Here is a 17,147-nt window from a genome sequence, read left to right as displayed (position 1 = left end):
ACCTTATATTCACTACTGATCCTAACTAAAACTTCATATCCTCAGTGTGTGGTAAGGACTCAAAATTGTTTTATTGGAAGTCAGATGATAATTTCTTTCAGAGCAGAGGCCATGAGTTAAATTCCTTTAATCTCTGTAATGTTAGACATATATGCATTTAATAAGCCTGCACTCAGTATGATAGCATCATTGATACTGCATTTTGCAAGATACTTTCACAGGAACTGCTTCATTCTGTTTTCACCACAACCTTATGAAATAGGCAGAACGGCCAATTTGGAGGCCAGTTTTACAGATGAGAAAGGTGAGACCCAAGAGGACACATGACCTGCCCATGACTACACGGTTGACAGGAGGTATAAGCTAACCAGGAACCCAGGCCGTCACCCAGATTTCACGTCCACTCATCATGCCAGAGATTCCCAAAGACCAGTTGTCAGGCCAGTGCTAGGGCATGAAGGAATTTTCAGTAATCCTCAAAGAGATTAGAAAAAAAAAAAAAAAAAGACAGATGGTGTGTTCATTTTTCATAAAGCTAAACTTACTCAATTTTAAACGCAATCCTTTATTTTGAGACTATGCCCTTCCTAATTTCATGTAAAAATATTTGTTCTTTTATTTATTGACAAGGTGAGAATTGCTATTTATTTGACATACTAAAAGTTGCCAAACCATTCCCTCCCAAGTTTTTGACATTTTACCGGTGTGCAAAATCTAAAAGACTGGGAAACCCTGCACAACCCTCACATCTTATGAATAAATAAATGAATGGAATATTGAAGGCAACTAAGTCTTTATCCTACCAACTTGCTGAAGGGAGCCATCCAATCTAGAGAGATTAAATTGGAAAAGACTGAATTCAGGATATCTTCAGTTTTCAAATTGGGTCAGTGCATCATCTTTGGAAGTGGGGTCAAGGAGAGTATTGAGGACCTAAGAAGAAAGATCATACTCCATAATAAGTGGATTGAATTTCTTTGAGTAACATTGCCATTTTGATTTGTCATTTTCTTTGTCCAGCCTGATCAAATACTCTGCTCACTTAAGGGAAATTGACCTTGGAAACAATGTCCTGGGAGAAATGGCTGCTACTGACATACTTGAAGCATTAAGAGCCAGAAAGACAGGTAGAGTGTTTTCAGTTTGTGTTCCCCTCCACTTGTCCACATCCATTCACTCCTAAATGCTATTCTACTCACAGCTTGCTCTACTTTTTTCATTAAATAACTGGTCTGAGCTAAGTGATAACCAAGAGCACTATCATAAACCGCCTACCCTTGTACCAATTTGCCCAGTGATTTGCACAGAGTTCAGGAACTTCTAGGATGTCATATGTCATCTTTGACCTAAGTACAGTAGTCTCCCCTTATGCGTGGGGGACATGTTCTAACATCCCCAGTGGATGCCTGAAACTGCAGATAGGATCAAACCCTGTATGTACTAGGTTTTTTCCTATGAATACATACCTATGACAGTTTAATTTATAAATTAAGCACAGAAAGAGATTAACAATAATAACTAATAGTAAAATAGAATGCTTATGATAGTATACTGTAATTAAAGCTATGTGGGGGTGCCTCAGTGGCTTAGTCGGTTGAACGTCCAACTCTTGATTTTGGCTGAGGTCATGCTCCCAGAGTCATGGGATTGAGGCGTTGGACTCCATGCTGAGTGTGGAGACTGCTTAAGATTCTCTCTCTTGGGGCGCCTGGGTGGCTCAGTCGGTTAAGTGTCCGACTTCAGCTCAGGTCATGATCTCACAGTTTATGGGTTTGAGCCCTACATCAGGCTCTGTGCGAACAGCTCAGAGCCTGGAGCCTGCTTCAGATTCTGTGACTCCCTTTCTCTCTCTGTCTGTCTCTGCCCCTCCCCTGCTTGTGCTCTCTCTCTCAAAAAATAAATAAACTTAAAAAAAAAAGATTCTCTCTCCCCCACTTCCTCTCTCTCCCGCTCATGCTCTATAAATAAATAAATACATACTATGTGAAAATGGCTTGCCTCTCTCTCAAAATATCTTACTGTACTGGAGTCACCCTTGTAATGATGTGAAATAACAAAGCCTACGTGAGGAGGTGAAGTGAGGAGAATGACAGGCATTAAGCTCCTACTGACCTTCTGATGACTCCTCAGAAGGAAACCCATCTGCTTCCTGACCACCGATGACTGAAACTGTGGAAAGAGAAAGCCCAGATAAGGGGGTGGGGGGTAGGGCTACGATTGTCATTAGAGTGAAATTTTCTCAGTTGCTCTTTCTTTTCCCTCTCTTCTCTGAGTCTCACTTATTCTCTGAGGGACTCTGTCCTACTCTCTATTCTCCTTCCCTACCCACCTACAGATATTCCTCCAGATAGCAATTGGAAAACTCAGGTGACATCTCTCATAAGATTCTGATGTGCTTTCTGGACCATCAAAGATGGCTTCAATTTGATTGGCATCGGGAGAGCAGTAAGGGTGGTTTATGACCATGTAATCCTTTGAAAATGAGAGACTAACATATGGAATGAGTTATTTATTACACATTGGCCAACGCTGCCCTCTTCCTTTCATTAATATGCATGACCAGAATTAATGATAGCCATACTTACAGCTGACAGAGGGATGAAGTAACGCCATTTTAAATAAAGCTCAATGAAAGACATATAAACATATTTGAACATCCAAATTCAGTGTTTAAAAGGGGGAAAGAGATGTACATGGGTGGCTCAGTCAGTTGAGTGTCCAACTCTTGATTTGGCTCAGGTCATGATCCCGGGGTCTTTTGATGGAGCCCCGTGTAAGGCTCCACTCAGAGCCTGCTTAAGATTCTCTCTTTCTCTCCCTCTCTCTCTCTTTCTTAAATAAAAATTTTTAAAAAGGGTGGGGGAGAAATCTTGGTGCATTATCTGGCAGGTTATGTGGAGAGAATTAAGTAGTAGAAGTATTGGTCTTTGTCATCTCTTCAATAAAATGATCTTAGAGACATGGCATAGTTTTAGGTTGCATTTTTTTTTTAACAGTGGCAGTTTTACAATAATTACACTATTACTTCACCAATAGTGAAGTAACCACCACTTTAAAACTAAAACCACCGGGGTGCCTGAGTGGCTCAGTAGATTAAGTGTCTGACTTTGGCTCAGGTCATGATCTCACAATTCATGAGTTTGAGGCCCCGCGTCAGGCTCTGTGCTGACAGCTTAGAGCCTGGAGCCTGCTTCGGATTCTGTGTCTCCCTCTCTCTCTCTCTCTCTGCCCCTCCCCTGCTCACACTCTCTGTCTCTCTCTCAAAAATAAAAATAAAAGATTAAAACTACTGCGTTGCCATTTCTTCACAAGCCAATCAAATGATTCCAAGATTTTTAAATTATCCCTTTATTTTGGAGAAACAAAACATCTTCCTAGTCCATTTGAATTGAATTCAAATTCAATGGAATTATTAAAAATAATTTAAATTTAACTTTAATTTGAGCTTAATAAACTGAAAGCAGGTTAATGATTTCATTTGGTTTTCCTTAGTATGGGAGTAACTTACTCACTATACCCTGTGGCAAAAGATATTATAAAATACCACAGGCAGTGTTCTGATCTTTATTATAGTTAAGTGCTAATGATGGGCAGTCTCAGATGATTTGATGGAAAATGATTCTCATTGAGTACTTATATGGAGCTGCAAAACATTGTGCTTGCTTAGTAAATAGTTCAATTTGCATAAGTAGTGAAGACAATTATGAAATACCCACCTGAAAATACAGATTCTCATTTAAAAAGCATTTAAAAACAACTTATAGTTCAAGGAAGTATTAATTTCCCAAACATAGTAGTATATATCATGAGTAGCTTTAATACATCCACATTTTGAACCAAAATAATTATGACTTGTTTCCATGAAGCACCTCAGATTGTTAGAAAGACTCCTCCAAACAGGGTTAGCTGGTTGGATTCTACAGGGAAATCTCTTGCCATTTAGCCTTAATGGTATCCTTTAAACATTAAAAGCAATGAGTGATATCACTGATTATAGAACTAATGTTCTTCTTTTGATTGCTTTTGTGTTCTTATCATTTGCAAGTTAACAAGCTAATTTCTAATTCTACTTCTTTCATGTGATCCAAATTAATAGCCTAAAGTAATTTATTTGCCTACCAAGGAATTCTTATTGAACTACCTTTAATGATGGAACACACACAATGAAAGCTTCCTCAGAAACATCAGCAACCTCACTTGTTACCAAAAAAAAAAAAAAGGTTAGCAGAGGGTTGAACTGTCTACATCTTATAGGGTTGCTGTTTGACTAATTAAAAAAAAAAAACAATACTTAAGGATCGTTTCACTTATTCATTCTTACTGATTTATTTATTTATTTCAACATGAATTTATTAATGCTGTAGAGCAAGGCCAAAGGGCCCACGGTGACCACTGAGCTGAATGCAAACAGGCTCACGAAGCGACCCACCTCTAAATAACCATAGGCCCTAACTAACCAATTACCAGTGGGCATAGTTCCTAAAATTATCAAAAAGGGAAAATTCCATACATTTCCTACCTCCTCACTGTGTCCTGTAACTGTGGCTCCTCACCCATGCTTCGTTACAGTGTCTCCTTTGCTGTCTTGCCCACTGCTTCCTTACAATGTATTCAGTAAACTTTTATCTCTTTTGTTCTGCCTTGGGTGAACTCTTTTATCGCCTGTGCCCCTGGCCTCCACCCAATCGGAGTGCCCCACATTTGATGGCTACTCCATCTGATCGGGACAACACACAAATGCCAGGCCTTGTTTGAGTTAAGCAGTGAATTCCTGCTTTCATGGATCTTACTTCCTAGTGAATGACAGACAGTAAACCAACTATAAAAAGAAGTAAAATACACATTATTGTATATAGGATATCAGATGGGGATCATACTTAAGGGAAAAATAAAGCAAGAAAAGGAGATAAAGCATGTATGTCAGGCATTGGGAATTTTAGTTAGGATAGCCAGAGAAGGCTGTACGAAGAAGAAACATTTGAGTGAAGGCCAGAAGGTGTGAGGGAGCAAGCCATGTATATCTGGGGAATGAGAATTTCAGGTAAGCCGAACAGCGAGTGCAAAGGCTTATGGCAGGAGGCTACCTGGTGTGTTCTAAAACCAGTATGGAAGCCAACATGACTGGAGTGGAGTGAGAGGTAATGGGAGAGTCATAGGACAAAAAAAAAAAAAAAAAAAAAAAAAAATTCCAAGAAGTAAGCATGGAGGGCAAGGGGCCTTCTAGGCAATTATGATAACTTTCGTTTTTAACTCTATTGAGAATGGGAAGGCATTTGAGAATTTTGAGAGGAGTGACCTGATCTGACCCACATCTCAGCAGGATTACTCTAGCTCTGTGTTGAAAATACATTGGAGGAGAGGTGAGGACAGAAGAAGGAAGACCAGTTAGGGAGTTTTCCCTAGAAATATTAAACAGCCTTTCAGCAGACCCAGCACACCCAGCATGGCAGAGAATGAGAGTGAAGTAAGAAGCTGAAAAGAGGAGGATTAGGGAAAATTCTACACACTCAACACTTGGGACACAGCCTTTACCATTACTGCAGCCTTCTTTGTCTGCCCTGCTTCCGGAGGCCAAAAGCCATGTAGAAGACTGGGGTATTCTTTGAAAACTGGATAGGCCCAGAGAAAGGAAAAACAGATGCTGACACCTGGCCATGCCCTCATCATTCAAAGAAGCCCAGCAGGTAAGCAAGCCCTGCTCCTACAGAGGAGCTTCCCATAAGCCTTTGGATGCCTCATGCTTCACTGTGAACAGAAATCCGAACATCTCCAGATACTTGAGGCAATAGTTTGATATAGGAAACCAAGCCTGAGAGAAAAAAGGGAACTCTGAAGATAAAGAGACAATACAGAAAATTAAGAAAAGAAATTAGTTATGACTCCTCCCAGTGAAACAGAAGATAATGCATCTGTGAAACAAGAACAGGATGCTATGAAAAAAGAATAATCAGAAAATAAGAAAAAGTTCTTGGCAAGTAAAAATGATAGCCAAAATAAAAATTTCAAAATGAATGTTGAAAGATGAATTCAAACAAGGCTTTAAAAAGTAGAACAAAAATAGGAAGATGAAAAATTAGAATATATTAGAGGGAATAAGTCTGTGAACACCAATATTTAACTCATAGTTCAGAAAGAGTGAACAGAGAAAAGTGGGGAGAGGGCATTATCAAATAATTATCAAATAAATCAAGAACTTTCCCAGAACTAACAGACATAAATCTGTATATTGAAAGAGCCCATTGAGTGCCCTGCACAGTGAATGATAAAAGCTATATCACCATGGCATTTAGAACACTGGGAATAAAGGGCAAAGTCTAATAATTACAGATAAATACTGTATATTCCGTACAAAGGACTGAGGATCAGCATGACCTCAGACTTCTAACCAGAGGCTAGAAACAATGAGGCACTGCCATGAAAACTCTATGAGAACTTTATACATTCCCAACTTCTAACCAAGTATGAGGATAAAGTAGTTTTCAGTACACAAGAACTCAAACTTTTTGCCTCCTCTGTTTCCTAGGAAGCTCCCAGAGAACACATTTGAGCAAAATGAGAATAAACCACAAAGATGATGAATCCAGAATCCAGAAATCAGGAGAACCAATATAGAAAAGTAGAAAAGAGAGTCCCAGGGGCACCTGACTGGTCCAATTGGTTAAGTGACTCTTGATTTTGGCTCAGGTCATGATCTCACCGTTTGGTTCATGAGATTGAGCCCTCATCGGGCTCCACACTAATGGTGTAGAGCCTGCTTGGGATTCTCTCTCTCTCTCTCTCTCTCTCTCTCTCTCTCTCTCTTTTTTCCTCTCCCCTACCTCCCTTTCTATCTCTGTGCCCCTCCCCTGAGCTCTCTCTCAAGATAAATAAACTTAAAAGAAAAAAAAAGAAAAAGAAAACAGAATCCCAGATGATGGTTGAAGGTCAGAACTAGTCCAAATGGACAGAAAAATAGAAGACTTTGGAAAGGAGGAATACTGTGGTAAAAACTGAATCGAGCTTTGGAAATACTTAAGTATTTTGCAAGAAATACTAATGGGTGTATGAAAAATAAAATAAATTGGGAGAAATATTTAGAATTGGTCCACAGGAAACTGTGCAAATGAAAAATTAACACTATTAACTCAGAAGAAAGTTATATAATTGGGGCACCTGACTGGCTCAGTCAGTAGATCATGTGATTCTTGATCTCAGATTGTTCAAGCCCCACATTGGGTGTAAAGATTACCTAAAAATAAAATCTTAAAAGTTTTATGAGTAAAAAAAATACTGTGAACAAAATATATATGACCATACCAGTCAATACAACAAGTGTTGATTTAACTAAAAATTTTGAAATAGAACTGTTGAGAGGTTTGGTGAGAAGACGGGATAACAGTCAATACATAAAATGTTTAATGGAAATATCATATAATATAAAAAGCACTTTCTTTGGAGTAAGGCAGCAAATCTCATTAAAAACAGCTGAATGAATGAGTATCAAGGAGAGCACTTGTGATGAACACTGGGTGTTACGTGTAAGTGATAAATCACCAGATTCTGCTCTTGAAATCAATATTACTCTATATGTTAACTAACTAGAATTTAAGTAAAAACGTGAAACCAAAAAAAAATAATACAAAAGAAAAAAACAACAGCTGAATGAGTTAAAAGTGGTTTTCTTTGGAGAAGAAGCCTGAGGGAAGGGAAAGGGTCTGTTGTTTTTCAGTATGAACTTTTTAGCCCTATTTGATTTTTTAGCTATATGTATGCATTACTTTGATTACATTTTTAGAGAATTGAAAAGTGCATAGCTTTTTAAAAAAATCTTTTTCAATGTTTATTTTTGAGAGACAGAGAGAGACAAAGAGAGACTGGGGGAGGGGGAGAGAGAGAGAGAGAGGGAGACACAGAATCCGAAGCAGGCTCCAGGCTCCAAGCTGTCAGCACAGAGCCCAACATGGGGCTCAAACCCACGAACCCCGAAATCATGACCTGAGCTGAAGTTGGACGCTTACCTGACTGAGCTACCCAGGCGCCCCAAGTGCATAGCTTTCTACCATGTGATTCATTGTTGTATAATTCCATGTCAATATCTAATACTATCTGAAATCACCTCAGCTTCCACTAAGGAACTGAAGGCCTCACATGCTATAGAGCGTTGCCGTATGGCTAGAGTTTTGTAAAGAAAAGCGAAAAGGATGACCAAAAGTGTGGTGTTCAGGGAACATGACAGTCTTTTGTGAGTTTGGCTGCCACGTGAATCCTCTGAGGCCTTAAGCTGGCCCCGTTTTAAGTGGTTTGCAGCCCCTGGCACTACTCACAGATGAGCCATGCATCCCACACTGCTCCCTGGGCTTCACAGTGATCAAGACTTTAGACCTTGTTTTCCTATTGAAGCTCTGTCCTCCTCTACATTTGTGCTTGCCTTTTTTTTTTTTTAAATAACTCTGAGTTTTGTTTTTCTCCATGACGACGATTTATACCTATTTGCTGTTAAATTCTGCATCAGTGAGAGATGATGTTTGGCTACATGGAATAGAACCAGCTATAGTGGCTTAATCAAGTAGAGGAAGACTGAGCAGGTACAGATGTGCCCCAACATCATTCCTTTCTCTTTCTCCACCAACCACCTTAGCAGGTGGTTTTTATCCTCATAGTTTTAAGGTGGCTTCTTCTTCTGGTCTGGAATGGAGATGGGAGGCTTTCAGTGAAGCAGTACTGGTAGTGCTAGCACCAGATAGTGCTGGTACCTGTATGAGGGAATCTCAGAAATCCTCAGCAACTTTTGCTTATTTGCAGTTGGCCAGAAGAATGTCACATGCTCATCCCTAATTTTTAACTGGGAACATTGCTGCCATAAGGAAAATGTGAGCTCTGTTAGAAAATAAGGTCAGAGGCACCTGAGTGGCTCAGTCATTTAAGCGCCTGACTCTTGGTTTAGGTTCAGGCCATGATCTCACCATTTGTGGGTTCAAGCCCCACATCAGGCTTGCGCTGACAGCACAGAGCCTGCTTGGGATTCTCTCCTCCCCTCTCTCTGCCCCTCCCCTGCTCACATCCTCTCCCTCTTTCTCCCTCAAAATAAATAAAGAAGAAAATAATAAAGAAGAAAGAAAGAAAGAAAGAAAGAAAGAAAGAAAGAAAGAAAGAAAGCAAATAAGGTCAGAAAAGATATTAGGCAGGGAACTAGAAGTATTTGTCTTAAGCTCTTTTAGATTGCAATAATAGGTCCACTGGTCCTTTCTACACTAGACGTGGTCAAAGAGGCCTTTGCAGCCAGTGACCCCTCTGGAGTGGCCCAAGTGAGACACCAAGGTCTATATTAGACATTTGGCATGGCCCCTCATGTCACCTAGCAGACTTATGTCTATATAACCTGCTGCTCTACAAGGAAACATGGAAGACACTGGGCCAAAATCAGACCCAGGGAACATGAAGGGCTACTGCTCAACCTCTCAATCTAGGCATGTTCCTGGGAGACTTCTTGCCCTAGATTTTGTTATGGCCCAGCCCCACCCTGAGGTTCCAGAGCAACTTTATCTGCGACCACACCTGATTTTTTGTGATGACCTGTATGTAGGATGGAGTGACCCCAGCACACCAAGTGCCAATAAGCACCGCTCACCAGAGGAAAACATCCAAATAGGACACTGACTTTGCTTCTCTTCCAGGCACATATGTACGACTCAAGCCCCCAGCGACATGGTTTCTGGCCCTTTGCAAGCCTTGAAATTACAAACTGTATTGTCTTATACCTCCTGGTCCCTTATCCATATTCATCCACCTTGCCCTCCACTACCTTTTACTGTGCCCAGCCTGATTTGTTCTCACACCCTTACAACCATTTTCATGTTTCAACCTCAACTGATCCTCTGGAGGTGACATTCAGTACTATTTTTAAGGTTCATAATTTTCCTCTCAACCATACGTCTTACTTACCTGTCTGCTTCTAGCCTCTTCCTGGTGTATCCTGGCCTCCACAAACTACAGCTTGAGGCACCTGTAATGCAAGCAGGACCTGGACATTTGGCTAGATGAGAAACAGGAAGGGGGAGAAGGGCAAGTGCCATGGGAAATAAAAGAAGGATGGGCTGACAGGCTCTCGGAATGGCATACTAGGTATTTGAGTCTTATTATTCTGACCTCAGTTTTGATGTGTGGGCGTAGGTCTTTCCCTTGACCATGAAACAACTGCCAAATGTGAGCGGGGTGTCCTACAATTCAACTCAGTTCTGACCCTACCTATCTGGAGATACCATTAGATTCTACAGGTTAAGGGAGACTATCCCCTCCCCTCCACCACCACTTTAGACACCAATCACAAGTCCAAGTTGTTACTGTGCTTCTGACTGACAGGCTGTAAATCTGAGGTTCTTGTGACCCCCTCCTTGAGTTTTATTAATTTGCTAGAACAGCTGATAGGACTCAGGAAACCAGTTTATTTACTGGATTACTGGTTTATTACAAAGACATTAAATCAATAGCCAGATGAAGAGATATTTAGAGGGTGAGGTCTCAAACAAAGGAGCTCTGTCCTCATGGAGTTTGGGGCCCAGCATGGTGGCACACAGAAGCATTCTGGTTTCCCAACCTGGAAGCTCTTTGAATCCTGTCCTTTGGGTTTTTATGGAGGTTTCATACATAGGCATGATTGATTAAATCCTTGACCACTGATGATTGATTCCACCTCTAGCCCCTTTCCCCTCCCTGGAAATCAGGGGGTAGGACTGAAGGTTTTAACCCTCTATTTATGGTTGGTTTCCCTTGGCAACCAGCCCCATCCTTAGGTGCTATCCAAAAATCACCTCATTATCATAAACTCCGGTGTGGTGGAAAGGGGCTTGTTATGAATTATAAGGCACCCATTTCCCCTTTGTGGCTCTAAGGTGAACTGAGAACAAGGGACCAAATGTTACATTTTTCAAATCTTCTATTTTAAATGAATTCCAGTGTGGCTAACATAAGTGTTATATTCGTTTCAGGTGTACCATATAGTGATTGAACAATTCTCTACATTACTCAGTGCTCATCGTGATGTGTACTTTTTAACCCCCGTCACCTATTTCACCCATTCCCCTACACACACCTAAGAGACCAAATCTTACAAGAAAAGATGCTCCCATTGCTCTTATTGCTCAGGAAATTCCAAGGGTTTGGGAGCCAGGAACCACGGACAAAGACCAAATATATATGAGAAATATGAATGACCAAATATATATTTCTTCTAATCACAATATTGCAGGTCTTTATAGGAAAATCAGTGAGAAATCTTGGTCTCAAGTGATACAAGACCAACTCAAACTGATTTAAGTACACACACACATACACACACACACACACACACACACACACACACACACACACAAATTGTTGACCCATATAACTAAAAGCCCATGGGTGGTTCTAGCTACAGGTCCAGGTGGATTCAGGGGCTCAAATAACACTACCTGCCTTCATCTCCTGGAAGTTCTGCCTCTGTGTTGACTATATTCTCAAGCAGGTTCTTCCCGCACAGTGGCAAGTTGGGTAGCACTAGCTAGAAGTTTACATTGTGCAAGTTTAATCTAACAAAGAGCCTTTCTCCTGATTTCATTGGACCATCATGAGTCACATGCATAGCTGTTAACACATCACTGTGCCAGGGAGAATAAATCCACTAATTGATCAGATTTGGGTTATGTGCCTGTCTACCCTGAGAGCACAGGGGAGTGGAACCCCAAAGTAAATTCGAGATTCTGTTCCAGAAAGAAGCTAAAATGCAAACTGGACAAGAAAAACCAAAAGAGATCCACTAAAGATGAAGGGCCAGGGGAGCGTGTGTAGGTCAGTTGGTTAAGTGGTGACTCTTGATTTCTGCTCAGGTCGTGATCTCACAGTTCGAGCCCCATATCTCGCTCTGCACTCACAGTGCAGAGCCTGCTTAGGATTCTCTCTCTGTCCCTTCCCTACTCATGCTCAATCTCTCCCCCTCAAAAAAAAAAAAAAAAAAAAAAAAAGAAGATGAGCCAATAAAGTATTAGAGGCAATGAAAGACAAGATTAGAATTTCACTTTCAGATGATTAATCTGGAAGTAGAGCCCAGAATGGATTTGGGGCTGGGAAAGTCTGAGGCTAGGAAGACCAGTTAGAAGGCCACTGGAATTATCCAGGTAAACATATGACAGTAGGAATGGAAAAGAAAGGACTAGGGTAAGAAGTTATTACAGAAATAAATTGTTATGGATCACTCACATTAAGAAGGAGGGGTGCCTGGGTGGCTCAGTCCGTTGAGCCTCCAACTGTTGATTTTGGCTCAGATCATGACCTTGTGAGATCAAGCCCCACGTTGGGCATCAGACTCCCCACAGGGTGTGGTGCCTGCTTGGGATTCTCTCTCTCCCTCTCTGTCTGCCTCTCCCCCTCTCAAAATAAATACAGAAACAACTATATAGATATAGATATAGGGAAAAGGTATTAAGTGAAAGGAATATTGCCCAGTTAATAAGAATGTGGGAGAATGCCCCTCTCAGAAGCCCCAGACTTACTCCATTAAACGGATTTGTGAAATATCTTACGCATTTACTATTATGTTCTTTCCCCCATCAGGTAAACGTCCAGTCTTAAAAATTACAGTCACTCCTCAAATATCTTCAGAAACCTTCAGATCTATTTGGAAAAATAGCAAGAAATCTAGTATTACCTGTAAAAAGAAGAAAAAGGTATGCTCTCGGATGTCTGTGTCTGTGAATTTCAGCCACCAGGGGAGTGCTGTATGGATTCCTGGGCACTAAACTGGGGTAGATGCCATCCTCAGCAGATTTTGCACTTGATAAAATCATGAGAATTTTGGTTCTGGGTAACAGTATCCTTGTGATGGATGATGATTGTACAAAGGACAAGTAGTAAGGGAACAACATAGTTCCCTCAAATGTTAGTGCAAATCTTGCCTCCTGTCTTCAGCTTTCCCACTTCCCACCCAAATCCTGGTTCCTGTTAGCTTATTGTGGATTTGAAATGGTGAATTTACTCAAACTATTTATGAAGCATGTGGGATCTATTAGGGGGTAATGATTTACATATGTTTGCTCTTTATTGTATGAAGTTGAACTTCCTTTTTTTTTTTTAATTTGTGATTCTTGTTCATTATTTCACAGGCTAAAAACTGAATGTGGATGCCATATCTTTTTATGGGTGCTATCTATCTTCATAGCCTAGAAAGATATTGCTTGTTCAATAATAATAGTTTTCACTGGAACCGTGCCTCTTTCAAGTTCTAAATTTTGATGACTATTTTATGAAAGTTCCAAGTAGTGTTAATCCTATTATGCTTGTCATTTTCAAAAATGTGGGTTTCACAAGTTGGCCTTAGTAAAAATAGGTAGGATTCTTCTCTGGGGCTTCTTATGTGCATGTGAAATTTATAATTTAAAGGAAGTCGTTGGGGCGCCTGGGTGGCGCAGTCGGTTAAGCGTCCGACTTCAGCCAGGTCACGATCTCGCGGTCCGGGAGTTCGAGCCCCGCGTCAGGCTCTGGGCTGATGGCTCAGAGCCTGGAGCCTGTTTCCGATTCTGTGTCTCCCTCTCTCTCTGCCCCTCCCCCGTTCATACTCTGTCTCTCTCTGTCCCAAAAATAAATAAACGTTGAAAAAAAAAATTAAAAAAAAAAAAAAATAAAGGAAGTCGTGATCTTTAAGAAAGAAAGAAAGAAAGAAACTACTTCCATAAGTATATCTATAGTTGGGAACAATAGGAGTATTTGGAAGTAATAACCACTTTCTGAAAGACAGCATCTCCCAAAATGGGGATCTTCCCCAAATGAGGAAACTTCTAATCACTTTATCCCCCCGCCCCACGAAGATATCTGCTCCATGGGAAAGGCAAGAGGTACGGTTGACCGATGTATGGATGATAAGTTGGATTAGTTGAAAGTCATATGTATGACAATATGGTGCAGGGATGAAAAACATGGACTGGGGAATGAAATGGACTGAAATTTTCTGAAAAACTGCTGCTTTCCAGGTGTGTGACATTAGCCAAGTCAGTGGGCCTCGCTGAGCCTCAGTTTTCCCTGACGCAAGATACAGATAAGAATAGCACCTGTCTCATGAGATGAAACATGTCAAGCATTTTGGGACAATACTTGTTTCATAGTGCATGCTCAAATATAAATATTAGTGGCTACTATTATTGTTGATGTTAGAATTGAATGTTTCCAGTTATTTCACTTGGAACAGCTACACAAGAAAAAAGGAAAAGAAAGAAAAAAAAAAAGACTTAAGACCTCTTCATTTTTGAAGTTAAAAAAAAAATCACAACAAACAAGACTGTCGGGGTGCCTGACTAGCTCAACTGGGAAGGCATGAGACTCTTGATCTCAGGATCATGAGTTCAAGCCCCACGTTGGGTGTGGAGCCTGTTTAAAATTAAATTAAATTAAATTAAATTAAATTAAATTAAATTAAATTAAATTAAATAGGGGCACCTGGGTGGCTCAATTAGCTGTCTGACTCTTGATCTCAGCTCAGGTCTTGATCTCAGAGTTGTGAGTTCAGGCTCTGTGTTGGGCACTCTGTGTTGGGCACTGTGTTGGGCACTGGGCTCTGTGTGAAGCCTACTTAAAAAAATTAATTAATTAACTAATTAAAGTTATTATTTAAAAAAAAATTTTTTTTCAACGTTTATTTATTTTTGGGACAGAGAGAGACAGAGCATGAACGGGGGAGGGGCAGAGAGAGAGGGAGACACAGAATCGGAAACAGGCTCCAGGCTCTGAGCCATCAGCCCAGAGCCTGACGCGGGGCTCGAACTCACGGACCGCGAGATCGTGACCTGGCTGAAGTCGGACGTTTAACCGACTGCGCCACCCAGGCGCCCCAATTAAAGTTATTTTTTAAAAGGCAAGACTGTCATTCGTATTATATACAAATGTAACAAGTTCTGGCAGGTCTGTGGAACCAAACTATCTGTGGAGTTGAGGATGGGTAGAGTAAATTATGTCCACCCTTAAATATCTTAGCATCTAGCTAGGAAGACAAGATTCTCATCCGTTAAAAGTAAACAATAATAGAGTGTAAGAGTTGAAATAACAGATCTTCAGAACTTACACATCCAGTGTGTGAGGCCTCCTGAGAAATTGTTCCTGCTTAAAAAAAAAAGACCTTTTTGAAATCTGCCACAGACATCCACTGGGTCGGAGTGTAAAATCTTTGTGCCTCTTTAGAAGTCTTTTGACAACGTCTATCAAAATTAAAAATACATAACTTTTGGCCTAGCCATTCTACTTCTAGAAAATTATTTTACATATATACTCTCACAGATGAGTTAGAAAATATTTATAATGATGTTCACTGCAGCACTGCTTATTATACGTTGGAAACAGCTAAATGTCTCTCAAAGGATTCTCAGAGAAATCCTCAGAGAAATGGGGCAATGCTGTGCAACCATCAAGAATACTGTGCATATGGAAGTGCTTATGTGGAAAGTGTCCTCTCATACTACACAAAAAGAGCAGGCTAGAGAATAATATGTGCAAAAAAAACTCATATGAAAAATGTTGTAATATGTAATATGTACCAACAATCCCACTTCTGGGTATATACCCAAAAGAATTGAAAGCAGGGTTATGAAGAGATATTTGTACACTCATGTTTACAGTGGCATTATTCACAATAGTCAAAATGTGCAAGTAACTCAAATGTCTATTGATGGATGAATGGATCAGCAAAATGTGGACTGTCCACACAATAGAATATTACTAAACATTAAAAAGGAAGGAAATTGGGGCACCTGGGTGGCTCAGTCAATTAAGCATCCGACTTTGGCTCAGGTTATGATCTCACCGTTCATGACTTTGAGCCCCGAGTCGGGCTCTGTGCTGACAGCCCAGAGCCTGGAGCCTGCTTCAGATTTTGCGTCTCACTCTCTCTCTCTGCCCCTCCCCTGCTCGTGCTCTGTCTCTCTCTCAAAAATAAATAAACTTTAAAAAATAGATAAATAAAAAGGAAATTCTGAAACATGCTACAACATGGATGAAACTTGAAGACACTGTGCTAAATGAAATAAACCAGTCACAAGAAGATAAATACTGTACGATTCCACTTATATGAGATACCTTGGATAATCAAACTCAGAAATCAGGTAAAATGCTGGCTCCTGAGAGAAGAAGGGCAGATAGAAAATTGTTTGATGAATATAGTTTCCATTTTAGAAGATGAAAAAGTTCTGGACTTTGTAAATGTAAATGTAAACTTTGACAATGTAAATGTACCTAATACTATGGAATTCTACACAAAATAGTGATAAACTTCATTGTGTGTATTTTATCACAATTAAAAATTTTTAAATGAGTTGTATTATATATCTGTTTGTACATGTATAGGAATTTCTGGAGAGTCTATTAACAGTACTTGCTTTTTTTCATTGTAGATCATTTTACTATTTTAACATTTTTATCATTTATGAGCTGTCAATTTAAATTTCTTTCATTTTTTTTAATGTCTATTTGAGAGAGAGCATGAGCATGCACACGTGCAAGCAGGGGAGGGGCAGAGAGAGGGGGAGAGAGAGAATCCCATGGGGGCTCTGCACTGACGGTGTGGAGCCTGCTTGGGATTCTCTCTCTCCCTCTCTCTCTCTCTCTCTGCCCTGCCCTGCTTGTGCACGCTCTCTCTCAAAATACATAAATAAACTTTTAAAAAACAAACACTTAAATTGTTTGATAAACATCAGTAATAGCCGTTTTTGGTTGCTATGTGACCTGGCGACAAAAGAGTACAGTAAGTGCTGTGATTTCCCAGAAATATTATATGAATATATGTTGGCAAAGAGCAGTGAGTGAAGACACAAAGATGAGTACGTTTTTCCTCAGTACAGAGAGCAATCCAGCCGGAGCAGGTAGGGGAAGTTCTGTCCAGTTGAAGAGATGTTAAAGTGTAGGGAAAAAAGAGTGTCCATGAGTTTTCAGCATTTCAACTGCATGTCTCTCCTTTTTCTTTCAAACCGCCCCGTTCCCAACAGCAGAGTGCATTTTATCCTTGTCTAGTACCGGCCTTCCTCCTTTGTTAGATGTCTGCATTTAGAGCCGTCTCTAGTCTGATGTGTGGTCGTTTAACATGAACAGAACATGTGTTTTGTATGGTTCATCTGGGTTTGTTTACAAGCATTTTTATCTGGCTCATAAAGTTAGTG

General features: G+C 40.3%; 1 protein-coding gene across 5 annotated transcripts in view; it reads left to right on the top strand.

Moving 5' to 3' along the window:
• LOC123611479 overlaps nt 1–13,392 on the top strand; it is a 52,177-nt gene extending 38,785 nt beyond the window's left edge. For 2 of the 5 annotated variants that reach the window (XM_045503447.1, XM_045503451.1), the window contains 2 exons: nt 1,021–1,127; nt 12,568–13,107. In XM_045503447.1, the coding sequence (XP_045359403.1) occupies nt 1,021–1,127; nt 12,568–12,752 (292 nt within the window). In that variant the 3' untranslated portion in view covers nt 12,753–13,107. The other 3 variants (XM_045503448.1, XM_045503450.1, XM_045503449.1) reach the window with 3 other exon arrangements.
• Nucleotides 13,393–17,147: the final 3,755 nt, after the last annotated feature.

The sequence above is a fragment of the Leopardus geoffroyi genome, chromosome C2 (genome assembly GCF_018350155.1).
Source record: "Leopardus geoffroyi isolate Oge1 chromosome C2, O.geoffroyi_Oge1_pat1.0, whole genome shotgun sequence".
NCBI classification, from domain to species: domain Eukaryota; kingdom Metazoa; phylum Chordata; class Mammalia; order Carnivora; family Felidae; genus Leopardus; species Leopardus geoffroyi.
Note: the sequence above shows the minus strand (reverse complement) of the source record. Positions and strands in the feature narration are given on the sequence as shown.